The 27,501-nt window shown below is 39.8% G+C and overlaps 1 protein-coding gene across 5 annotated transcripts in view; it reads left to right on the top strand.

The window, feature by feature from the left end:
• Window positions 1-16,230, top strand: part of SAP130 (Sin3A associated protein 130) — an 85,328-nt gene extending 69,098 nt beyond the window's left edge. For 3 of the 5 annotated variants that reach the window (XM_046018312.1, XM_046018309.1, XM_046018307.1), the window contains exons 17-21: window positions 399-647; window positions 832-957; window positions 13,456-13,559; window positions 14,676-14,789; window positions 15,287-16,230. In XM_046018312.1, the coding sequence (XP_045874268.1) occupies window positions 399-647; window positions 832-957; window positions 13,456-13,559; window positions 14,676-14,789; window positions 15,287-15,445 (752 nt within the window). In that variant the 3' untranslated portion in view covers window positions 15,446-16,230. The remainder of the gene's footprint in view (window positions 1-398; window positions 648-831; window positions 958-13,455; window positions 13,560-14,675; window positions 14,790-15,286) is intronic. The other 2 variants (XM_046018311.1, XM_046018310.1) reach the window with 2 other exon arrangements.
• The last annotated feature ends 11,271 nt before the right edge of the window (window positions 16,231-27,501 follow it).

Genomic DNA, 27,501 nt, shown 5'->3' with positions numbered 1-27,501 from the left:
GCTATCCTGAGTTCCAGGGTGACAAGACAAGGAACAGAAGGTCACACCTTCTTTTAAGGGAACTTATTAAAAGTGCTACAACACACTTATATTTTCATATGGCCACACCTGTCTATAAAGGAGACAAGTAAATAGTCTTTAAGCTGAATGATGGTGTGTCCATCTATAAGTGTGAGGGTCCTCGTTCTAAGGATGGTGAAGTTGTGCTATCTTGGAAAACAGTCAGCACCCTCTGCCACAAGTAGAGTGCTTAGCACAGTGCCTGGCATGTAGGAAGACTCAGTAAGTGGTAGTCCTCTTTTCTGTCTTCCTAACCATTTTCATTGGTTGGAAATCAAGTGAAGTTTTCCATGATTTTGGGGTCCTCATACATGTATGTGCTCTTTTTCCTATGACAGCAGTTCCTCCCCTGGCTACCAGCACTGTGTCTCCATCTCTTGCATTGCTGGCTAACAACCTGTCCATGCCTACAAGTGACCTACCACCTGGTGCCTCCCCAAGGAAGAAGCCTCGAAAGCAACAGCACGTGATTTCAACAGAAGAAGGGGATATGATGGAGACGAACAGCACTGATGATGAGAAGTCCACTGCCAAGAGTCTTTTGGTGAAGGCAGAGAAACGCAAGTCTCCACCCAAGGAGTATATTGGTAATGGTCACTTGGGCTAGCTATTGTCATGTGAAGCTTTACCACTTAAATCAGGAGTCCATCCCGGAGGCTGTTTACATAATCTGGTTTCATTTAGGGATCATTTCTTGGAATTATTCCTTGAGAATTCTTGATAATATATAATAAGTTATTTAGTATCTTCCTTTCCTTTTCTTCTGAATAGATGAAGAAGGTGTGAGGTATGTCCCAGTGCGTCCAAGACCTCCCATTACTTTGCTCCGTCACTATCGGAATCCCTGGAAGGCTGCTTACCACCACTTTCAGCGGTACAGTGATGTCCGAGTTAAAGGTTAGTTGCATGAAATTGGTTTCTCACTTGACTATAATGTAATCACAGTAGAATAGGAAGCTAGAGTTATAATTTTCTAGTTTCCAAAAAACCCAAGTGACAGGATGACCTCTTTAGCCCCAGGCTGGTTGCAGAAGAGCTGTACTAGATTATTATTCATTCGACGTAGTCCACATTAATCCCGAGGATGTCTGCCCTAGGAAGTTTATTTTCCAAAAGACCTTTTGTTTAACATATGTGAAGCTGTTGAAACAGTCCAGGGCAAGCGCTCAGTAAATGATTTTGTTGTTATGCTTGAGAATTACATTTTATTAAACCCACATATAGTAAAAATAACTGATAGTACTTTGCAAATATCTACAAATATTTCTACTGATAGGCTTTAAGCATCATTAATCTCAGATACAATAACTGCACAGAGAAGTATAAGTTTTCAGAGAATTGGTCACATTTCCCCACTCCCTCACATAAATTCTACTTGGAAATTACTCTTAAGGGTTTCCTTGAAGCCTCAAGATGAGTCAGAGTTAGATGGTATTGTCTAATGTCTGCAAGCAGGGGTGAGGGTTCTAACAATTTACTCTCTGAATGCAAGTACCAAGATGGGTGCAATTGCAGGAGTTCTTCCTCATGAGGTACCTTGACCTCTGAAAATAAGGTAGATTTCCAAAGGTCAAGAAGTGTTGTCCTTTGATGGAAGAAGGACAGGCTTCACATTACAAGAATTTCATATCATAGGAGGAGAGTGTTTTAAAGTATTGCCTGGTAACATTTAATCCATTCTGAAAGATTGTTACCACTTTCTGGGACTCATTCTTCAAAAACTGTCTCAGGAAAGGTAGTGTGACAGCTGAAAGTATTGATACAAATAGTCTCTTGACTATTAAACTTTATTTTTTTTTTAATATTTTATTTATTCGACAGAGAGAAATCACAACTAGGCAGAGAGGCAGGCAGAGAGAGAGGAGGAAGCAGGCTCCCCGCGGAGCAGAGAGCCCGATGTGGGGCTCGATCCCAGGACCCCGGGATCATGACCCGAGCCGAAGGCAGAGGCTTTAACCCACTGAGCCACCCAGGCGCCCCCTATTAAACTTTATTGATCTACTTTGCCCAAGCTTTAAAATCATGTTCATATAAGTATATCAAGATGGAATAGTGAAAATCGGTCAGGTAATTTTCATGGGAAGGAAAGAAAAGAGAAAAGGAAGAACAAAAAGTGCAGGAAATAAACAGCAAATAATAATATGGCAGACTCAGCCTTACATATCAGTACATACCCTAAATAGTCTGAACATACCAATTAAAACACCATTTGGCAGAGTGGATCAACAAAAAAGATCCAGCTCCACTCAGTCTTTTAGAAACTCACTTCAGATTCAGTGACATAAGTAGATTGACAGTAACGAGATGGAAATGATACATTTATGCAAAAATAAAGCAAGAGTGGTATCTTAATGTCAAATCAGGTAGACTTCAGAGGAGAGAAAATCACTAGAGACAAAAGAAAGACATTACATACTAATAAAAAAAATGTACAGACAACAAAAATTGAGAGCTTCAGATTATATGAAACAAGAATAGGACAGCAAAAGGAGAAATAGGCAAATGAGCAGTGGTAGTTAGAACTTCAACACCCTGCTCTCAGCAACTAGTAAAATTACATGGCAAAAATCAGCAAGGACTACATACTACCACATATAACAGACCTTTATAGAACACTCCCAATAGGAGCAGAATACATATTATGTCAGGTGCCTACAAAACATAGATAAACCATATCCTGGATCATAAAATAAACTTCAACAAATTTAAAAGAATTGAAATCATACAGGGTATCTTCATTGACCAGAATGGAATCAAACTATAAACCAGTAAGAGAAAGATAACAGAAAAATTCCTTGAAAACACAAACTGCCAAAACTTAACCAGAAGCAAACAGACAATCTGGTTAGTCCTATAACCAAGGAATAAATTGAACCCATAGTTTTGAAGCTTCCAAACAAATCTCTATTTTCAGATACTTTTACCTGGGAAAGTCTACTAAATTTTTAAAGAGGAATCAACATCAGTTCTCTATAATCCCTTCTAAAATATAGGAGGAAGTATTTACGTATTGATTTTACGAAGCCAGTGTTTTCCTGACACAAAAATCAGACGAGGAAGGTACAAATAATAGAAAACTAATTATATTATATTATATTATATTATATTATATTATATTATATTATATTATATTGTTCTTTATTCTTTATTAATACAGATGCAAAATTTTTAACAAAATGTTAGCAAATTAAGTACAGCAACATAAATAGCGGTTTATACCTTGATTGAGTGGGGTTTGTGTCAGCTCTGCAAGGCTGGGTCACCATTTGAAAATCAGTGACTCACCATTATTAACAAACTGTATTAATTTCCTAGAGCTGCTGTAACAGTACCACAAACTCAGTGGTCTAAAATTACATATTTATACTCTTGGAGTTCTGGAGGCTAGATGTCCAAAATCAAGGTGTTTGCAGAATCGTGCTCTCTCTGAGGGCTGTAGAAGAGAATCCTTCCTTGCTTCATTTTAGCTTCTGCTGCTTGCCAGCAATCCTTAGTATTATTTGGCTTGTTAATTATATCATTCCAGTTTCTGCCCCCATCATCACATAGCATTCTTTCCTGTGTCTCATCTCCTTCTCTACCTCTTACAAGGACATCTGTCATTCTTTTAGGGCCCTCTCTAATTCAGCGTGACTACTTTACTCAGTTCGTCTGCAAAGGCCCTATTCCCAATTAAGGTCACCTTTATAGGTACAAGGGTTAGAACTTCAGCATGTCTTTTGAGGGGACACAGTTCAACCCCTAGCAAAAACTAAAGAAGAAAAACATAATCATATCAACTCATGTAGAAAAATTATTTGACAAAATTCAACACTTATTCATAATCTTTCCAAAACAGAGAAGGAAGACTTCCTTAACTTGATAAAGTCTTCAACAAACCTACAAGTAACAAATATACTTAACAGTGAAAGCCCAAATGCTTTCTACTCTAGCCAAAAGACCAGGCTGTTGTCTGGTCTCTCTCTCACTGCTCTTACTCAGCATTGGTACTGGAAGTTCTAGACACCACGTAAGTCAAGAAAGAGATAAAAGACTGTATGGGTTGGGTGGGAATAAATAAAAAACTGTCTCTATTTGCAAATGACATCACTGTCTACGTAAAAAATCTGAAGGATTCCACCAAAGAAACAAAAACTGAAACTAGTAAATGAGTTCAGCAAGATCATGGGATACAATGTTAGTACACAAAAATCAGTTATAATTTTAGATACTTGGAATGAACTTGTGCAAACTGATACTGAAAACATAATAGCATTTGCAGTTGATCCTCCAAAAAATGACCTATTTAGGTGTAAATCTAGCAAAACATTACAGGATGTGTTTGCTGTAAACTACAAAATGCTGAAGAAAGAAATCTGAATAAATGAAGAGCCATGTAATGTTCATGGATTTGAAACTCAACATAAAGATGTAATTTTTCCCTAGATTTATCAATAGGGTTAATATAGTTCTATCAGATTCACAAAAAGGTTTTTATAGCCATACTAAATCTTATTCTGAACTTTATATGAAAGGTATAGAAAGTAGAAGAGCTAAAAATAATGTTGAAAAACAAGAAATCATATTTTCTGACACTAACGCTTAGTTTATCTACAGTAGTTTAAATGGGCTGGCTGGGCGCCTGGGTGGCTCAGTGGATTGGGCCGCTGCCTTCGGCTCGGGTCGTGGTCTCGGGGTTCTGGGATCGGGTCCCGCGTCGGGCTCTCTGCTCTGCGGGGAGCCTGCTTCCTCCTCTCTCTCTGCCTGCCTCTCTGCCTACTTGTGATCTCTCTCTCTGTCAAATAAATAAATAAAATCTTAAAAAAAAAAAAAAAATAAAAATAAATGGGCTGGTTTTTGCAGAGGGATATAGATATAGATGACTGGAATGGAATGGAAAATGCAGAAATAGACCCACACAAATATGCTTAACTGATTTTTGACCCAATGAAAAAAAAATTCAGTGGATGAAGGAGAGTCCTATTTTCAACAAATGGTGCTAGACATCCATAAATTTTTTAAAAAGCCAAAGACCCTACTTAATCCTCACACCTTATACAGAAGTTAACTGAAAATGGGTAATGGATCTAAACATGAAATGTAAAACTGTTAAACTTCAGAAGAAAACCGAGGATAAAGTCTTTAGGACCTAGGGCATGTGAACAGTTCTAGACATGTGGACAAAAAGACTGTCCACAAAAGGAAAGGAAAATACATTGGACTTAATAAAAAACTTTTTATCTCTGAAAAGACCCAGTATCTCTGATGAACATTAAGGCAAAAATCCTTGACAAAATATTAGCAAATTGAATCTAACAATATGTTTTTGGTTTTTTTTTAAGATTTTATTTATTTATTTGAAAGAGAGAGGATCACAAGCAGGCAGAGAGAGAGGAGGAAGCAGGCTCCCCGTGGAGCAGAGAGCCCCATGCAGGGCTCGATCCCAGGACCCTGAGATCATGACCTGAGCCGAAGGCAGCGGCTTAATCCACTGAGCCACCCAGGCGCCCCTAACAATATGTTTTTAAAAAGTCATTTGCCGGGTGCCTGGGTGGCTCAGTGGTTTAGGCCGCTGCCTTCGGCTCAGGTCATGATCTCAGGGTCCTGGGATCGAGTCCCGCATCGGGCTCTCTGCTCGGCAGGGAGCCTGCTTCCCTCTCTCTCTCTCTGCCTGCCTCTCTGCCTACTTGTGATCTCTCTCTGTCAAATAAATAAATAAAATCTTTAAAAAAAAAAAAAAAAAAAAAAAAAAAGTCATTTGCCACAGGGGTGCCTGGGTGGCTCAGTGGGTTAAGCCTCTGCCTTCAGCTCGGGTCATGATCTCAGGGTCCTGGGATCGAGCCCCGCATCGGGCTCTCTGCTCCGCAGGGAGCCTGCTTCCTCCTCTCTCTCTGCCTGCCTCTCTGCCTACTTGTGATCTCTGTCAAATAAATAAAATCTAAGAAAAAAAAATTTTTTTTAAAGTCATTTGCCACAATTAAATGGGATTTATTCCTGGGATACAAGGGTGGATCATTATTCACATGTCGATTAATCAGCATGGTACATCGCATCAACAAGAGAAAGGAAAAAAGCCATATGATCATTTCAGTGGGTGCAAAAAAAGCATTTGAAAAAGTACAACATCCATTCATGACTTAAAAAAATAGGCTTGCAGGAAACCTATCTCAGCATATTTAAGGCCATATCTCAAAAATCCACAGCTAACATCATACTCAGTTGTAAAAAACAGAGAGCTTTTCAGCAAAGATCAGAAACAAGACAAGGATGTCCACTTTCACCACTTTTACTCAACATAGTACTGGAAGTTCTAGCCACAGCAGTCAGACATGAAAAAGAAAATGCATCCACGTTGGGAAGGAAGAAGGAAACTTTCACTATTTATAGATGATACAATACTATATATAGAAAACCTGAAAGAGTCCACCAAAAAACTACTAGAACTGGTAAATGAATTCATTGAGGTTGCAAGATACAAAATCAATATACAGAAATCTGTTGTGTTTTTATATACTGTCAAATAGCAGAAGGAGAAATTAAGAAAATGGTCCCCTTTACAAGTACACCAGAAATAATAAGATGCCTAGGAATAAACTTAACCAAGGAGATGAAAGACCTGCTCTGAAAACTAGAAAACATTGATGAAAGAAATTGAGTATGTCACAAATGGAAAGATATTGTATGCTCATGGATTGATAGAACAAATACTGTTAAAATGTTATTACTACCCACGGCAATCTACAGATTTCATAACAGTCCCTATCAAAATGCCAGTGGCATTTTTCACAGAACGAGAATAATAATCCTAAAATGTGTATGGAACCGCAAATGACCCTTAATAGCCAATGCAATCTTGAAGAAGAAAAACAAAACTAGAGGTTTTACAATTCCAAATTCCAAGATACAGTACAAAACCGTAGTAATCAAAACAGTATTGTACTGGGGCGCCTGGGTGGCTCAGTGGATTAAGCCGCTGCCTTCGGCTCAGGTCATGATCTCAGGGTCCTGGGATCGAGCCCCGCATCGGGCTCTCTGCTCCGCAGGGAGCCTGCTTCCTCCTCTCTCTCTGCCTGCCTCTCTGCCTACTTGTGATCTCTCTCTCTGTCAAATAAATAAATAAAATTAAAAAAAAAAAAAAAACAGTATTGTACTGCCATAAAAACAGACATACAGGTTAGTGGAACAGACTAGAGAACCCAGACGTAAACTCACAATTATATGGCCAATTAATCTTTGACAAAAGGAGGCAAGAATATGCAATGGGAAAAAGTCCCTTCAACAAATGGTATAGGGAAAGAGTGGACAGCAGCAGGCAAAAGGATGAAACTGGACCACCTTACACCATACACAAAAGTAAACTCAAAATGGATTAAGGACCTAAGTGTGAGACCTGAAACATAAAAATCCCAGAGAACAGGTAGTAATTTCTCTGGCATCAGCCATAGCAACATTTTTCTAAATAGGTCTCCAAAGGCAAGGGAAACAAAAGCAAAAATAAACTATTCTGACTTCATCAATTAAAAAAAACTTGTGCACAGCAAAGGAAACAGTCAACAAAACTAAGACAGCCTACTGATTGGTAGAAGATAATTTGCAAATGACCTGTCTGATAAATGGTTAGTATCCAAAATACATAAAGAACTTATATAACTTGGGCACCTGTGTGGCTCATTTGGTTAAGTGTCTGCCTTCGGCTCAGGCCATGATCCCAGGGTCCTAGGATCAAGCCCCGCACTGGCCTCTGCTCAGCAGGGAATCTGCTTCTCCCTCCGCCTCCTGCTCTGCCTGCTAGTGCTTTCTCTCTTTCTGTCAAATAAATAAATAAAATCTTAAGAATGAAAAACAAAAAACTACAACTCAACACCAGAAAACCCCAAATAATCTAAATTAAAAATGGCCAGAAGACATGAAGAGGCATTTCTCCAAAGAAGACATCCAGATGGCCAAAAGACACAGGAAAAGATGTTCAGCATCAGTCATCATCAGGGAAACACAAATCAAAACCACAATGAGGGGGCGCCTGGGTGGTTCAGTGGGTTAAGCCTCTGCCTTCGGCTCAGGTCATGATCTCAGGGTCCTGGGATCGAGCCCCACATCGGGCTCTCTGCTCAGCAGGGAGCCTGCTTCCCCCTCTCTCTCTGCCTACTTGTGATCTCTTTCTCTGTCAAATAAATAAATAAAATCTTTTAAAAAAAAACAAAACAAAACATAATGAGATACCACCTCACACCTGTCAGAATGGCTGAAATCAAAAACAAAAGAAGCAAGTGTTGGCAAGGATATAGAGAAAAAGGAACCCTGATACACTTGATAGAAATGCAAACTGGTGCAGCCGTTGTGAAAAACAATATGGAGGCTTCTTAAAAAATTAAAAATGGAATTATCACATGATCTAGTAATTCCACTATTGGGCATTTACCCAAAGAATTTGAAAACACTTGTTTGAGGAGATAGATGCACCCCTCTGTTTATTGTAGTATTATTTACAATAGCCAAGCTATTGAAGCAGCCCAAGGGTTCATTGAGAGATGAATGGATAAAAAAGATGTAATATATATACAAAAAGGAGTATTACTCAGCCATAAAAATGAACGAATTCTTGCCATTTGCAACAACCTGGGCAGATCTAAAGGGTATATAATGCTAAATGAAATAATTCAGAGAATGACAAATTCCATATGATTTCACTCATGGGGAATTTAAAAAACAAAGAAAAAAGGGTGACAAACCGAGAAATAGAGAACAAACTGATGAAACTGATGGCTACCAGAGTGGGGATAGGTAAGGGCCAAAGGTGAAATAGATGAACAGAATTAAGAGTACACTTATCGTGATCAGTATTGAGTGATTTACAGAGTTGTTGAATCACTGTACCATACACCTGAAAGTAGTATATAACTCTGTATGTTAATTATACTGGAATTTTTTAAAAAATAGTATATATCCATCCATGTTCTGTGATGGCATTGGCACTTGCCCAACTCTGTGTCTCTTCTCATAACTACATTCTAATCCTGAGAGAAGTATCAGACAAATCCAAATAGAAGGGCACCCTGCAAAATTATTTGACCGGTAGTCTTCAAAACTGTCAAGGCCATTAGAAGCAAGGACTATCTGAGAAACCATCAAGCCAAAAGTTGTCTAAGGAGGCATAACAAGTAAAATGTACTGCTGTATTTTCACTGGGTCCTGAACCATAAAATTTATTTTTTTAAAAAATGTTCAACATCATTAGCCATTAAAGAAATTAAAATTGAGATGTCACTACACACCTATGAAAACAATTGAAACAAAAAATACTAATAATGCTAAATGCTGATGAGGGTGCAGAGAAACTAGATTTTGTGTACATTTCTTTAAGCACTTTGACCTGTAGTCACACTGCCTTCTGGCCTCCCTTGTTTCTCCTTAAAAGTCAATTGTTGATTCTGTGAGGTCATTGCATTTCTCATACTTGGCAATCCTGGAGTTTCTTGATATTTGGGTAATTGTTTTACAATAAATTGGGGACATTTCAGCCATTTTTTTCTTTGAATATTTCTTCTTTCCCTCTTCTGGTACTCCCATTACCCATGTGTGGAGGCTTTTAAAAGTGTCTCTCATTTCTCTGAGGCCCTGCTTATTTTTTTTTCATTCCTTTTACTGTGTTCTTCAGCTTGACTAATTCTCTTTTGTACCAGTTTCCATCTACAGTTGTGTTCCTCTAAGTGAATTTTGTTTAAGTATTTATTGTAATTTTTAATCCCAGAATTTCCATTTGATTCCTTTTTATAATTTCTACCTCTTTATTGATTTCTCTACTTAATTTGACCTGATCATCATACCTTCCATCGTCGCTCCTACATCCCTTCCATTCAGTGAATTTATTTATAACAGCTGCTGTGAAATCTTTATCTGGTAAATTTGACATCTGGTCTCTCTTATAAGCAGTTTCTTTTGCCTGCTTTCTTCCCCCGAGTATGGGTCACACTTTATTATTTTTTTTGCATGCCTCATAATTTTTTGTTGGAAACTAGACATTCTACATAACTCTGGATCCTGGTCTCTCCTCACCCCACACTCGGCTTGTTACTGTTACTTGCTCGTTCATTTGTGTAGTGACTGGTTAGATGATTTTAGTGAAGTCGCATCACCTCCACCACCAGGTCTGTTGAGCCTTCGATGTTGCTCTTCAGGGAGGCATAGCTTCAGGGATGCCGGCAGTCGTCCCGGGATGTCGTGGCACTGGCAGAGCTCGCCTACTCGTTCCCTAACCACACCTAGCTGATGAGCCCCTGACGGCATGCTGTTTGCTCGACCAGAAAATAGTACTGGAATGTGCTCTGGAACACAAATTACGTTCCCCTGCAAGCTATTCCAGTCAAATCATAGCTCTTTTCAGAGTAGTGACTGAGGTTAGTGTTTGATATTTGTTCTGCCCCCAAGAGGACTTCTGTCAGTCATCTTATTCTTTGTTCTCGCCTACAAACTAGTCAGCCCACAGTCTAGGCTGTGTCTTCCTTTGACATACAAATCTCCCAGTTGCCTTTCATTACAACCTCCACTGCTCTTAGGAGCACCTTTAGGTTTCGCCTTCATAGTCTGTGGCAAATGGAGTCAGTTCCTTTGGGATAAGATTAGAAGCTATCTGTTGTGTGGGCTGTTTCTCCCCCAGACAGAATCTCTGAGCTAGGCCTCTGGAGGTGGGGTGAAGACAATGGCAACCTTCTCTCTAAGTAACACCTCACTCTAGGAGGTGAGCAACAAGTGGAGGAGAAGAGGAATGAACAGCCTGGGGTCCTCTTGGCTCACCTCTTCTAGGATGAAATCACCACTTCACAAAGCAGGAGAAGGACTCCCAGGGTCCAGTGTTCTCAGCACACTTTGCCTTAAGGTACAATCTCCATTCTAGACTAGAAACTGAACAGAAGAAAACCCCTGCATCTCAGTTGTACTCACCTAGGACTTAGCCTGAGCAGCAGGAGCGGGCAGCAGGATGGGAAATGCTGATGACCTGCTCCTCCTGGAAGATAGCCTTCCACCTGGCAGCTGAAGGAGAGGGAACCCCATGTTCTGGGCTGCAGCAGTCTGGGTGGAGATCTACCTCACTCAACTGGGAGAAGAAAAAGAGGGAATGGTCTTGGTTCAGATAACATGGACTCACTGTTCTTACCACAGATTTGCTTGAATAGATATTGCATGAGTAGATTTTCTGTTTTCCCTTAGGAGCCTTTCCATGGGTCTAAATAGTTCTTTTTAAAATTTTCACCAGTTTCCCTGGAGAGCAGGTTAGCAGAGCACTGTCATACCACAGGTCAGTTGTCTCTCATACTTTGCTGAGCTAGCTGCTCTGGACAACAGTTTGGTAGTTTCATAAAAACTAGAATGTACACTTACCATATGACCTAACAGTTACACTCCTGGGCATTTATCCCAGAAAAATCAAAACCTGTGTCCCCACAAAAATCGGTACACAGCTGTTCATAGCAACTTTTTTTGGAATAGGCAGAAACTCGAACATATCTTGTATATCTTTTGTGGAGAAATATCTGTTTAGGGGTGCCTGGGTGGCTCAGTCGTTAAGCGTCTGCCTTCGGTTCAGGTCATGATCCCAGGGTACTGGTCCATTGAGCCCCGCATTGGGCTCCCCACTCTGCGGGAAACCTGCTTCTCCTCCCACTCCCCCTGCTTGTGTTCTCTCTTCCTTGTGTCTCTCTCTCTGTGTCAAATAAATAAGTAAATAAAATCTTATTTAAAAAAAAAAAATATATATATATATGTATCTTCAGATGCTTTGCCCTTTAATTGGTTTCTTTTTTATTATTGAGCTATAGGAATTTTTCATATTTCTACATATAAGTCTCTTATCAGATATATCCTTGTACCATCTTTGCAACTTCCTCTGAATCTATAATTAGTTCAGACTAGAGTTTTTTCAAATGTTTAAAATGAAGTACACACGTACATCTGAAAGTGGTGAAATCTGAGTAGTCAGACTGCATCATCGTGGTTGTGGTATCGTACTGTAGTCTTACAAGATGCTGCCATTGGGGGAGATCCGGTAAAGAGAACTTAGGATCTCTTTGTTCTTGTCTACAGCTAACTGCATGTGAATCTCCGGTTACCTTAAAAGTTTAGATGATTTAAATTATATACACGCTAACATTTGCCGCTAGATAGGGGTTTGTTTGTTTGTTTAATGGATGAACTTCTTAGAGCAGTTTTAGTTTCACAATAAAATTGAATAGAAGGTTCAGGGATTTCCCATGCACCCTGAGTCCTCACTCATGACAGCCTCCCCCACAGTCAACACCCCATCACAGTGGTGCATTTGGTAATTTGATGAACCTACACTAACAACGTCATTATCACCCGAAGTTCATCACTTAACATTAGCACTCAGTCTTGGCGTTCTGCATTCTGTGGGCTTCAGAAATATAAAGGTAGTCTTTTCAGGAATAAAGTTTTAAATAAAGTAAAATTTTAAAAATATTTTTAAGTAACTTCTAATTATTTTAAATTTTTAATTAATGTATAAATACATTTTTTTAAGATTTTATTTATTTATTAAACAGAGGGAGAGGGAGAAGCAGCCTCCCTGAGGAACAAGGAGCCCAACATGGGGCTCCGTCCCAGGACTCTAGGATCGTGACCTGAGCCGAAGACAAACCCTTAACCGACTGAGCCACCCAGGTGCCCCTATAAATACATTTTAAGTTGTGGTTAAACAGTAGTTAAAACTTCACGTACATAGCTCAACTCACCTTTGACAAGTATCCCTCAGTCCTACTTTCCCTCTCCCCAATCCAATGATACGTTTCATATTTATTTTACTATAGTTCTAGTTATTGGACTTTTCTATCCAAATGTGAAAATGCTATTCAAATTTGATTCATTTCTCCATGATCCAGATTACACCAGAAAGCTTCTAAAATTTCATCCCCATTTCTCCACGTGCTTGCAAGCATCACTCATGAACAAGGCTTTAGGCCATCAGAGACCATTTCCCTTCCTTTAAGAGATTAGAATATTAATTTGCTCTCTTTCGAACTCACTAGATTAGCAGAATATGTCTTTACAGCATTCTTTGGGAGTGAACAAAAGAAACTTTGGGGCGCCTGGGTGGCTCAGTTGGTTGAGCAACTGCCTTCAGCTCCTGGAGTCCTGGGATTGAGTCCCGCATCGGGCTCCCTGCTCGGTGGGGATCCTGCTTCTCCCTCTGACCTCTCCCCTCTCATACGCTCTCTCTCCCCTTCTTGCTCTCTCTCTCTCAAATAAATAAGTAAAATCTTTAAAAAAAAAAAAAAGAAACTTCTATTCATGTAAACGTATTTAAGTAAAGAAATTCTTGATGAAATAGTGCATTGGTAACTTGAAACCACATTATTTTAGTTTTATAAAAATTGAAATATACTTTTTTTTTTTAAATGGTTCCAGAAGAGAAGAAAGCTATGCTACAGGAAATAGCTAACCAGAAAGGTGTATCCTGTCGTGCTCAAGGCTGGAAAGTTCACCTCTGTGCTGCTCAGTTGCTACAGCTGGTGGGTAGAATTCTAGTAGTTGTTATGTACTGTTGCAGAGAGGGACAGATGCTGGAGGCATTTGAGTTCATAGAGTATCTCCTTTTGAGTAATTCTAAAGCATTCCCAATTAACATGGGTCATGCAGAATTTTTATGTATAACATATAATACTATAATTACTATATCTATCCCAGAGATACAATTCAAACATATCTTATTCTGGTACCCAGAACCAAAATATATTGAACAACTGTGGGGTAAGACCTACAGTTAAGGTTCCATATTTTGTGTTACTGTGAATCTAAAACAGCCTCAAATGGCCTAACTATAAGCCCTTGCTCCCCACCATGCTTCTTATCACAGGGACCAGGCTCCATTCCCACTTCTTCCTGATGAGTGGGCTTTAGTACCCCGCCAGTTTGCAATATTGTTCAAATAAGCTGTCACATCCCCATGGTAACCAGGGAACACCTCTCCCTCTCGATACTACAAAGCCTGCCTCCTACAGCCCCTGCTTGTTCACTCTGTTCCTGAGTGCAGCCCCTGCGTGGCCCTGCGTGGTGTGTGGTGTCTTCCTCCCCTGGGCTGTGAGTATATTGACTAGTAAACTGCTATTGATCTCATATGTCCAGTGTTGGTGGGTGTTACTTGTCCATTTTCGTAACCCTAGGGTGGGAATCCTTCCTTCACCAAGGAGGTGAAGGGGGAGGCAATCAAAAGAACAACCTCACGAAGTTTTTCCATCTTTGGAGTAGCTGTGATCTGAAGAACATTGTCTATTATGACTATCTTTAAGGGAAAAAAAAGTAATGCCATGGCTACTTTTTGTACTTTAGAAAAGCATGTTTCTATGAAAACTTTAGACTGTTTTTTTAGAGCAGTTGTGAATTCAGGGCAGTATTTAAAAGTTATCCTTGAAGATGGGCCCTAAATTATGACAGATTGTCCTGTTAATCATTGTTGATCAATTCCCCTTGCTGTACATTAGTGCCCTAGTCCTCGGGAGAAAGGATTCTATCACCCAAACAGCTCTCATCCCAGTTTACAGAAGTGATTCAAGGTGGGTGCATTTGCCTGAGGTTACCAAGGAAAAGTATCTCTGAGGCCATGATGCCCTTCTTCTTGTGTGTTGCAGACGAATCTAGAACATGATGTTTATGAAAGACTCACCAACCTGCAGGAAGGGATTATCCCAAAGAAAAAAGCGGCAACCGATGATGATCTACACCGAATAAATGAACTGATACAGGTTTGGCATAGCCCTTTCTCTCTGATCATCCAGTTTGTGGTCTTGTCACTACACTGTCTTACTTCTCCCATTTCCCTCCCTCTTTCATTAATATCTTTAGTAAAAACCTACTATTTAGGATGCCTGGGTGGCTCAGTTGGTTGAGCATCCAGTTCTTAGTTTCGATGCAAGTCACGGTCTCGGGTCATGGAATTGAGCCTCATGTTGCTTGTGCTCCATGGGAAGGCTGCTTAAGACTTTCTCCTTCCCCCTCTGCTCCTCCTACCACCACCACCACTGCCCCCACCAACTCGCAGCACACGCTCTCTCTCTTTAAAATAAATTAATAAATCTTAAAAAAAGAAAAACCTATTTACTTTAGCCTTCATTACCAAGAAAGACTAAAACATTTTTTTCTGTGTGGAAGCCTCAAAGTGGCCTCAGTCCATAGGTGAAAAGTTATCTGAAAACCTGGTGGTCTCCTCTTTACTGATTGGTGACGATGTCTTCTGTTGCAGGGAAATATGCAGCGGTGTAAACTTGTGATGGACCAGATCAGTGAGGCCAGAGACTCCATGCTTAAAGTTTTAGATCATAAAGACCGTGTCCTGAAGCTTCTAAACAAGAATGGGACTGTCAAGAAGGTGTCAAAATTGAAGCGAAAGGAAAAAGTCTAGACTGGGAAGAATCAGGACTTTGGAAACAGAATTTATGAAGAATGATGGTGGGGGTGGGGGGAGGGTTTTGGTTATTTTCAAAGTGGAACATTGAAATAAAGGAAGTGTTCCTTAATTCACACAAGAAAGCAGAGGGACCTGTGGTACCCCGTGGCACAAACGGATCAGAGCTGTTCTGACACAGTGAACTCCATTCTCTCTTTCAGGCGTATCCCTCTTAAACTCGCTGTGTCATAAATGACTCCTGATGCATCCGTGTCTGCCAGTTAGAATCAGTGACACGAATGAGTGGCTGGCAGTTTTCAGCCTTCCGGTTTATAAACTGTATTTATCTGATGGATTCCTGCAGGACCTATACTGAGCCTGGACTGAAAGTCTCCACTTGGACCATCTGTTATCTCTCTACACTGAAAATCAAACCTCTTCCCCTGATCCTAGCCGGTTCTCACTTTGTTGGACCTTCAGATGCCTGAGCTGGCCTTCCACAGCAGTGCCATGGCACCGAGAGACTTGCCACATCTCACACTCTAAAGGGTTTGAACTATTAATTCTTGTCATTTTTTTAAAGAACCATTTCAAAGTGAAATTGTTATATTGTCTGTCCCGCGTGTGTCGGAGTTGGGTTTTTGTGGAGGTTCAGAGCAGGCAACACCTGAAGTTGCTCTGAGATCCTTGTTCTGAAGTACGTTCTCGGTTATTTGTACTTCTGTAGCTGGTGTGATGCTGTTAATTGTATGTACCGCACATCTCCAAATGTTAATAAAGGACTCAAAGAGGTTTTTGTACATGAGCAGTTTGCATCTTTTTATAAAGTGAATCAGTGCCGTGATGATGACCACGTGAGTGTGTCCTACTGTAATTTCTTACACAATGTTGAGAGTCTACTCTGCCAAATTGTGTTTTTCCACATAAATGGGTTCCACTTATCCTGGTATTTTGAAGAAGTCACCATGGTAAAGTCTGTTCGCTCTTGCTTATCTTAAGTACCAGACTATTTTGTCCCACTGCAGGTATAAATTGGTCAAATTACAGAACAATTAAGGCTGCAGGAATTGGGGTCGAAGTGCCACAGGGGGTGGGTTTTCTTCACAAGGTTGCCCTTGCTCCGAGCTACCTGAATGGTATAGTAGCAGGCTTGCTTCCTTTGAATACAAACTAGCATCTCCCTCCCTTCTAGTTGAATGTTCTCATTTCTTAGGACCTGGGTTGCCAGGTTGGGCCTAGAGCTCTCCTCTTTGCCCTGACCTGAATAGATTTAAGACAGGGAATCTGTGCCAGTTCTGACCAGGTCTTTGGGACCAATGCTGTCTCACATGAAGCAGTCTTCTAGTTGAAATGGAAAACTCCCATCTGGTACAGCAGTGGTAAAGAAGCAAAGCAGGCTTTGGGTAAGGCCGAGTAGGCCTGTGTGGTGTAGGCTAAGAAGTCCTCCAAATAATCACCATTTCATGGAGCCAGCTTTAAAAGATATTATTGGTTATTTGCTAGACACCAGCATAGTGTGCTAGACTGTGCTCGAAGAATGTTCCTTTGCCTCAGTTTCTACTGCACACATAACTGCCCCAGTGATCTCATGTGGTGTGCTAGCTATGATTCAGGTACTTGGGATCCTGCATTTCAGACCTGTTCTCTCCAAAGATACTGTCACCGCAATTTAAAGGTCAATAATTTGTCAAAGGAAGCTTGTCAGTGCAGGTTATCACAATAGGGTTTGCAGTATTTCCATGCCTTACACAGTCAGAACTTGGGAGAGTCTTGTCTGTGTATACTATGTTGTTTAAAAACAGCTTTATTGAGGATTAACCTACAATAATCTAAACATCTCAAAGTATACAATTTGGTAAGATTTGACGTGTATGTATTCCCATTTCACCATCACCACGGTCAAAGTTATGAACATCTCCATCAGACCCAATAGTTTCTCCTGTTGCCTCTGATTTCTTCCCCCGGCCCCTCCCTGCCTCCCTATCTTTAGACAAGCCTTAGTCTGCTTTCCATCACTAGATTAGTTTGCATTTTTTGGAGTTGTATGTGACTGAAATTGTACAATGTATTCTTTGAGGGAGGGAATGTGCTTTCTTTACTAAGCATAATGGAAACTTAATCCTGAGATTTATCCATGTTTCTAGAGTTCATTGCTTTTTGTTGCTGAGTACCAAGCTCTCCACTGCATGGGTGTTCCAAACACAGTTGTTGATCTGTTCACCTGTAGAAAGACATTCACACTGTTAGCAGCATTGGGTTATTACAGATATAACTTTGTACATTTAAGTTCTTTACATGGACACATATTTATACATAACTTTTGTAATTCCTGATATTAGTTGTGCTTTCCAGGGATTTAAAACAGGAGATAGGCCAGAGACCACATGGCTTTGGTCCAGAAAAATATCATTCACAAATTTAAAGATTAGAAAGATTTGGAAATATATTTGAGGTAAGACTTGGATTTGGCTTCTTTTCTCTACAGTGGAAAATCAAAGAAAGAAATCCGGGGCGGGGGAGGGAGTTTTAACCCATCTGCTTTGTCTAGAGAATCTTCCATATATCTTTATTTTTTTAAAACCTAGATATTTCAAAACCTCATTAAATAGGAAATGCCTTATAGTATTTTCATTTTCAGTGATTTTATCACAGTAATAATAGAGACTTACACAATTTTAGAGTGTAAAAGTTATTTAAAGATTGTACAGTTCAACCCAACCTGTGAAAAAATGGACACCTTTGAAAGGATGTATTTTTTTGTACTTTTTTATTGTAAATTACAGCAAGCACAGATACAGAAAACTACATGAAACAAGTGTATAACTTCATAAATTTTTAAGAGAACAACTTTGAAATTATCACCCATGGTAAAAAAACAGAACTTTGTTAGTCATATCAGAAGCCCACAACTGGAGCACCTGGGTGGCTCAGTCCATTAAGCTGCTGCCTTTGGCTCAGATCATGATCCCAGGGTGCTGGGATCAACACCCACATCGGGCTCCCTGATCAGCAGAGAGCTTGTTTCCCCCACTCTCTCTCTGCCTGCCACTCTGCCTACTTTTGCTCTCTCTCTCTATCCCTCTGTCAAATAAATAAATAAAATCTTTTAAAAAAAGTCCGGGAGCGCCTGGGTGGCTCAGTGGGTTAAAGCCTCTGCCTTCGGCTCGGGTCATGATCCCAGGGTCCTGGGATCGAGCCCCACATCAGGCTCTCTGCTCAGCGGGGAGCCTGCTTCCTCCTCTCTCTCTGCCTGCCTCTCTGCCTACTTGTGATCTCTGTCTGTCAAATAAATAAATAAAATCTTTAAAAAAAAAAAAAAGTCCCACAACTGCTTGATCACAATCCCAGCTCTCTACCTCCCCCAAAATAGCCACTGTCTTGACCTTCAGGTAACCAGTTTTATTGTGGTACAATTATGTAGAGCAGAACACCCAAATCTTAAGGATTTTATGCTTTTTTACAAATACGTACACCCTTGGCTGACATCCAAATAAAGATATGACATTACCATAACCCTAGAAAGAGGGCTCCTTTATAGTCAACACCCCAAGCCCCCTACCAAGGTAAACCCTGATCCGTCCATTATCACAGATTAGTTTTCTCTGTTCTTGAACTTCATATAACTGGAATCATAGAGTACATATTTTTGTCTTAGAGATTCGTCCACTTGTATGTATCATAAATTATTCCTTTTTACTGCTGAGTGGTAGTCTACTGTGTGAACGTGCAAGTTTATTCATTTTGCTGTTGAAGGGCATCTTGCTTGCTTCCGGTTTTTGACCATTGTGAATAAGCTACTATAAACATTTACATGCAGGTTTTGTGTGGAAATAAATTTTCAAATCCATTGGATAAAAACAAGAAATGTGCTGGCTCATAAGGTAACATGTAAAGTTTTGTAAGAAACTTCCAAACTAGGGACCCTGGGTGGCTCTTGATCCCAGGGTCCTCACCAGGGAGCCAGCTTCTCCCTCTCTGCTAAGGCTATGCTTGCGTGTGCTCTCTGTCAAGTAAATAAATAAAATCTTAAAAAAGAAAAAAAAAAAAGAAAACTTCCAAACCAACAATGAATGACAGTTATTGTTGCTCCATATCCTCTCCAAAGTTTAGTGTTGTTCACATTCTGAATTTTAGCCATTCTAATAGGTAGGTAGTGGTATCTCACTCTTATTTGCAGTTCCCTAATGACATGATGTTGAGCACTTTTCATATGCTCATTTGACATCTCAAATCATTTTTGGTAAGGTGTCTATTCAGATCTTTGCCCATATGTTAATTAGGCTGTTTTCTGATTGAAATCTTTTTTTTAAGATTTCATTTACTTAAAAGAGAGTAGGAGAGAGAGAGCACGAGCAGGGGGGAGGGGCAGAGGGAGAGGGAGAAGCAGACACCCCACTGAGCAGAGAACCCACTGCAGGACTCAGTCCCAGGACCCTGGGATCACAACCCAAGCTGAAGGCAGACGCTTAACTGACTGAGCCTCCCAGTTACCCTTCTGATTGAGTTTTAAGAGTTCTTTGTATACTTCAGATACCAGTCCTTTTTTCAGAAAGATAGGCATTTTACAAATGCTGTCTTGCTGTCTATGGCATATCTTTCCATTTACTTACTAGCGCCTTTTGAAGGGCAGGAGTTTTCAATTTTAGCAAAGTACAACGTTGGGTGCCTGGTGGCTCAGTCGTTAAGCATCTGCCTTCGGCTCAGGTCATGATCCCAAGGTCTTGGGATCAAGTCCCACATCGGGCTCCCTACAGGGAGCCTCCTTCTCCCTCTCCCACTCTCCCTGCTTGTGTTCCCTCTCTCCCTGTCTCTCTCCCTCTGTCAAATAAATAAATAATCTTTTTTTTAAAAAGTACAACAACAATATCTTTCTGTGCGTGGATTGTGCTTTTGGATTATATCTAAAGACTCATTGCCAAATCCAACAACATCTAGATTTTCTCCTCCTATGTTTTATTATAGAAGTTTTTTTTGTCTTACATTTAGGTCTGTGATTTATTTTGAGATAATTTTTGTGACATTGGTGAGGTCTGTGCACATGTTTGTGTGTGTGTATTTCCAATTATCCCAGCACCATTTGTGGAAAAGACTACCCATTAAACTACTCTTGCTTCATTTGTCAAAGATAAGTTAACTGTTTTGTATGGCACTGTGTCTGGGCTCTCTGTTCTGTTCTCTTGACATGCTTGTTTATTTGTTCACCCCTACCACTCTGTTTCAATCACTCGCTTTATACGAAGTCTTGAAGTTGAGCAGTATGTGTTCTCCAACTTTGTTCTTCACTGTTGTGTTAGCTATCCTGGGTCTTTTATCTCTTCATATAAATTATAGAGTCTGTTAATAGCTAGGAAATACCCTGCTGGAATTTGGATTGGGATTACATAGAAGCTATGGTAAGTTGGGAAAGAATTGTCTTAAAATATTGAGTGTTCTGGTCCATAAATATGGATACCTCCATTTATTTAGGTGTTCTATTTTTTCAAAAGAGTTTTGTAATTTTCCTCTTATACATCCTGTACATATTTCATTTTGTATGTATGCTATTGTAAATGGTACTGTGGGGCGCCTGGGTGGCTCAGTGGGTTAAGCCGCTGCCTTCGGCTCAGGTCATGATCTCAGAGTCCTGGGATCAAGTCCCGCATCGGGCTCTCTGCTCAGCGGGGAGCCTGCTTCCCTCTCTCTCTCTCTGCCTGCCTCTCTATCTACTTGTGATCTCTCTCTGTCAAATAAATAAATAAAATCTTAAAAAAAAAATGGTACTGTGTGGGATGCCTGGGTAGCTCAGTCAGTTAATCATCTGCCTTTGGGTCAGGTCATGATCTCAGGGTCCTGGAATCGAGTCCTGCATCGGGCTCTCTGCTCAGTGGGAAGCCTGCTTCCCCCTCTGCCTCTGCCCCTCCCCCTGCTTGTGCGTATTCTTTCTCTGACAAATAAATAAAATCTTTTATAAATAAATACATAAATAAATAATAAATGGTACTGTGTTTTTAATTTCAAATTCTAATTGTTCACCGGTAGTATATAGGAAAGCAGTCAACATTTATATACTCTTAACCTTACAGGCTGTGATATTGCTATATTAACAAGAATTCTTTTGTCAAAATTTGGGGAACTTTCTACATAATGCCATCTGTGAACAAATACAGTTTTATTTCTTCTTTCCCGGTCTGTATAAGTTTTTTTTAATTTAATTTTATTTTTTCAGTGTTCCAAGATTCATTGTTTATGCACCACACCTAGTGCTCCATGCCCTCCTTAATACCCCCCACCAGGCTCACCTGTCCTCCCACCTCCCTCCCCTCCAAAACCCTCAGTTTATTTCTCAGAGTCCACAATCTGTCATGCTTCGTCTCCCCCTCCGATTTCCCCCAATTCACTTTTCCTTTCTTTCTCCGAATGTCCTCCATGTTATTCCTTATGCTTCACAAATAAGTGAAACCATATGATAATTAACTTTCTCTGCTTGAATTATTTCACTCAGCATAATCTCCTCCAGTCCCATCCATGTTGATACAAAAGTTGGGTATTCATCCTTTCTGATGGCTTTGTAATATTCCATTGTGTATATGGACCATGTCTCCTTTATCCTAAATTCGTCTGTTGAAGGGCATCTTGGCTGTTGTGGTTTTTTTTTTTTTAAGACTTTATTTATTTATTTGACAGAGACACAGTGAGAGAGTGGGAACACAGCAGGGGGAGAGGCAAGCAGAGGGAGAAGTAGGCTTCCCGCCGAGCAGGGAGCCTCATGTGAGGCTCGATCCCAGGACCCCAGATCATGACCTGAGCCAAAGGCAAATGCTTAATGACTGAGACACCCAGGTGCCCCGCATCTTGGCTCATTCCACAGTTTGGCGACTGTGGCCACTGCTGCTATGAACATTGAAATACACATGGCCCTTCTTTTCACTGCATCTGTATCTTTGGGGTAAAGACCCAGTAGTGCAATTGCAGGGTCATAGGGAAGCTCTGTTTTTAATTTCTTAAGGAATCTCCACACTGTTCTCCAAAGTGGCTGCACCAACTTGCATTCCCACCAACAGTGTAAGAGGGTTCCCCTTTCTCCACATCCTCTCCAACACTTATTTACTGTCTTGTTACTTTTGGCCATTCTATCTGGTATAAGGTGGTATCTCAATGTGGTTTTGATTTTAATTTCCCTGATGGCTAATAGTGAACATTTTTTCACGTCTCTGTTAGCCATTCGTAATGTCTTCTTTGGAGAAGTGTCTGTTCATGTCTTCTGCCCATTTTTTGACGTGATTATCTGTGTTTGGGTATTAAGTTTGAGGAGTTCTTTTTTTTTTTCTTAACATATATTATTTGCCCCAGGGGTACAGGTCTGTGATTCATCAGTGTTCCACAGTTCACAGCACTCACCATAGTACATACCCTCCTCAATGTCCATCACCCAGCCACCCTATCCCTACCCTCACCCATCCCCCAGCAACCCTCAGTTTGTTTTGTGAGATTAAGAGTCTCATGGTTTCTCTCCCTCCCAGGAAGTTCTTTACAGATCTTGGATGTCAGCCCTTGTACTGTACTGTACAACCCCATTCTGTGGGTTGCCTCTTTGTTTTGTTGATTGTTTCCTTTGCTATGCCAGTCTGTATAAGTTTTACTTATTTTTCCTTGTCTTACTGCACTGGACAGGACTTCTAGTAAGATGTTGAGTAAGAGTAGTAACAGGAAGTATCCTTGCCTTGTTTCCAATCTTAGGGATAAAGTGTCCAGTTTCTCACCATTAGGTAAAATGTTAGCTGTAGGGGCTTTTGTAGAAGTTCTTTATTAAGCTGAAGAAGTTCTCCTCTATTGCTAGCTTTCCTAGCAATAGAGTTGCTAGTTGAAAATTGAGTTTTCGGGGCACCTGGGTGGCTCAGTGGGTTAAAGCCTCTGCCTTTGGCTCAGGTCATGATCCCAGGGTCCTGGGATCGAGCTCTGCATCGGGCTCTCTGCTCAGCGGGGAGCCTGCTTCTCCCTCTCTCTGTCTGCCTCTCTGCCTACTTGTGATCTCTGTCTCTCAAATAAATAAATAAAAATCTTTAAAAAAAGAAAATTGAGTTTTCAATCATTGAATGGAGGTGAATTTTTTAATATGTTCTTTATCACTGATATATATGTTTTCTTTAGCATCTTTATGTAGTAGATTACTTTAATTGATTTTTAATCAAACTAGCATATCTGGAATAAATTCCACTTGTTATGGTGTATAGTTCTTTTTACACATTGTTAGTTTCAACTTACTGATGTTTAGTTGCATGTGCGCATGAGAGATAGTGGTCTTTGGTTTTTTTTTTTTAAGATTTTATTTATTTATTTGAGAGAGAATGAGTGAGAGAGAACATGAGAGAGGAGAAGGTCAGAGGGAGCAGTAGACTCCCTAAGGAGCTGGGAGCCCGATGCGGGACTCAATCCTGGAAGTCCAGGATCATGACCTGAGCCGAAGGCAGTCGCTCAACGAACTGAGCCACCCAAGTGCCCCCATTATTTTTTGTACATTATCAGGGTCAGGGTGATGCTAGTGTCTGAGTTATGAAGTATTCTCTCTGCTTCTGTTTTCTGGAGAGGATTGTGGAGAATTCTTATAATTTCATACTTAAATGTTTGGTCAGAAAAAAATAAATGGTCAGATTCATTAGTGAAAACATCTGGGTCTGGTGCTTTTTTTTTTTTTTTTTGAAAATTGCCAGTTACTGATTTAATTTTTAAAATAGCTATAGTCCTGGCGCTCCTGGGTGGCTCAGTGGGTTAAGCCTCTGCCTTCAGTTCAGGTTGTGATCTCCGGGTCTTGGGATAGAGCCCTGCATCAGGCTCTCTGCTCAGCGGGGTGCCAGCTTCCCCGCCCCCAACTGCCTGCCTCTTTGCCTACTTGTGATCTCTCTCTCTCTCTGTCAAATAAATAAATAAAATCTTTTTTAAAAATAAAATAAAATAGATATAATCCTAGTTCTCCTTGTGTGAGTTTTGGCAATTTCTTTCAAGGAATTTTACTATTTCATCTAAGTTAATAAATTTGTGGGCATGGCGTTTTTGTAGCATTCTTTTACTATCTTTTTCATGTCCACGGGATCAGTAGTGATAACCTTTCTTTTTATTTTTTTGAAAAATCTGAGACAGGGGCACCTGGCTGGCTCAGTCAGAAGTGCGTGCAACTCTTGATCTCAGAGTAAAAAGTCCAGGCCCCCGTATTGGGTGTAGAGATTACTTAGACTGCTTTTTTAAAAATTGAGTTATAATCCGCAGAACATGCAATTGACCTACTTGAATTGTGCAATACAATGACTTTTACTACACTCACAGAGTAGTGTATCCATCACGACAATCAATTTTAGAATATTTTCATTGTCCCCCAAACAAGCCCCTTACTCTGTAACCATTATTCCCATCTTTAGGAGATTAATCCATTCTGAGTTAACTTTCGCATCTGGTGTGAGGCAGAGGAGGCAGCTTTATTCTTTCATCTACGGCTCACCAGTCTTCCCGCTACCATGTGTTAAAAAGACTATTATTTCACCACGGAATTGTCCTGGCAATTTGTCAAAGATAAGTTAGCTATATATGTGAAGAATTACTTCCGAACTCTAATTTTTTTATAAGATTTTACTTTTAAGTTATCTCTACACCCAATGTGAGGCTTGAACTTACAGCCCTGAGATCAAAAGTTGCATGCTGTACGTACTCAGCCAGCCAGGTGCCCCTGATCTCTCAATTCTATTTCACTGATCTATATGTCTAAATTTAGGCCACACTGTCTTGTCTTACCTAAATTTTTAGTAAGTTTCAAATTTGGAAAGTGTGAGTTCTCTTTTTTGTAATTCTTTTTCAAGATTATTCTGGCTGTTCTGGGTCCTTTGAATTTCCAGGTCAATGTTAAGATCACCCTGTCAGTTTCTGCAAATAAGTCAATGGGATTTTGGTTGGTATTATGTTGAATATATATAATTTTGGGAAATTCTGCAACCTTAATTTTAAATTATCTGATCTGTGACTACAGACTGTCTTTCCATTTATTTAGTTCTAATTTAATTTTTGTCAATAGTTTTCTATAGTATTCAAAGTTTTTCATTTCTTAAACTCAGATACAACTTTTTTTATATGTTTTTTTAAAGATTTTATTTATTTGAGTGAGAGAGCATGAGCAGGGGGAAGGGACAGAGGAAGAAGAAAACTCCCTGCTGAGCAGGGAGCCCAATGTGGGGCTCCATTCCAGGACCCCGGGATCATGACCTGAGCTGAAGGTAGAGGTTTAAATGACTGAGCCACTCAGGCACCCTAATATAGTTTTTACTTATTCTGAAACAGCTTGAATGACATAGAATTTACACACCACCCAGTTGATCCATTTAAAGTATACAATTCTGTGGTTTTTCATATGTTACATTATTTCTTAATTATAATAAATAACATATAAACATAAAAGTTGCCACTTTAACCATTTTGAGTAAAGAATTAGGTGGCATTAATTACATTAACAGTATGTAAACAACACCATCTGTTTCCAAAATGTTTTCATTACCCCTTTGTAACCATTAAGAAATAACTCCTCATTCCCCCTACCCCAAGCCCTGGTGGTCTCTAAACTGTTTCTCTCTATGGATTTGCCATTTTAGGTACCTCATGTAAATGGATTCATAAAATATTTGTCCTTTGTGTCTGTATTATTTCACTTAGCATAAGCTTTTCAGGGTTCACTCAGGTTGTAGTGTGCATCAAAACTTCATTTCTTTTTATGTCTGAGTAATATTCTGGTCTATGTATATATCACATTTTATCCATTTACCTGTTGATGGACACTTGGATTGTTTTTACCCTTTGGACTGCAAATAATGTTTTAATGAACAATGGCATACAAGTATCTGTTCAAGTGCCATGCTTCACTTTGGATATATATTTAGGAGTGGGATTTCTGAATCATATGATAATTCCGTGTTTAGCTTTCTGAGAACCACCAAACTATTTTCCATAGCAACTATACCATTTTACATTGCTAAGTATTTTATTCTTTTGATGCTATTGTAAATAGAATTTGGGTTTTTTTTTTAAGATTTATTGATTTAATTTAGAGAGAGAGAGAGTACATGCTCACATGATTGGGGGCTGGGACAGGATCTGGAGAGGGAGAGACTCTCAAAGAGACCCTGCTGAGCACAGAGCCAGATGCGGGGCTTGATCCCATAACCCTGAGATCATGACCTGAGCCCAGATCAAGAGTCAGACACTCAACTGACTGAGCCACACAAGCACCCTGGAATTGTTTTCTAAATTTGCATTTGATTTGTTCATTGCGAGGGCACAGAAATACAAGTGATTTTTGTGTATTGATTTTGTATGCTATAGGTTTGCTGAATTTGTTTTTTAGCTCTAACAGGTTTTTTTGTGGAATCATGAGGTTTTTCTACATGTAAACTATGTCTTCTATGTGCAGAGATAACTTTACTTCCTTTCCAATTCGAATGCCTTCTATTTCTCTTACTTTATTTCTCTGGTTTGAACTTCCAGAACTATGTTGATAAAAGTGGTGAAAACTGGCACTTGCTTTATTCCTGACCTTGGAGGGAAAGCTTTCAGTATTTCGTTAGTGAGTGTGAGGTTAACTGCTGGGTTTTCATAATATGGCTTTGTCATGTTGAGGAATTTCCCTACTATTCCAGGTTTATTGAGTGTTTTTATATATTTTATCAGATGCTTTTTCTGTATCAATTGAGAAGATTGTTGCTTTTATCCCTTTCTTTCATTAATGTGATTTACTGCATTATTTTTTAGTATGTCACACCATTGTTGCATTTTAGGGAAAAAAATCCCATTTGGTCATGGGATGGTTTTTTTTGTGGGCTGCTGAATTTTATTTGCTAGTATTTTCTTGAGTATTTGCATCTATATTCATAGAGAATTTTTGTCTAAGTTTCTTTTCTTGTAGTGCCTTTGTAGAGTTTTTGTATCAGGGTAATGCTGTCCTCATAGAGTGAGTTTGGAGGCATTCCCTCTTTTTAGAGTTTGCAAATAAGTGGTATTGATTCTTATGTCCACATTCAGAGAATTCACCAGTGAAGCCACCTGGTTCTAGGATTTTCTTT

Source organism: Meles meles, chromosome 9 (genome assembly GCF_922984935.1).
Source record: "Meles meles chromosome 9, mMelMel3.1 paternal haplotype, whole genome shotgun sequence".
NCBI lineage: Eukaryota > Metazoa > Chordata > Mammalia > Carnivora > Mustelidae > Meles > Meles meles.
This window is presented reverse-complemented; position numbering and strand designations above follow the sequence as displayed.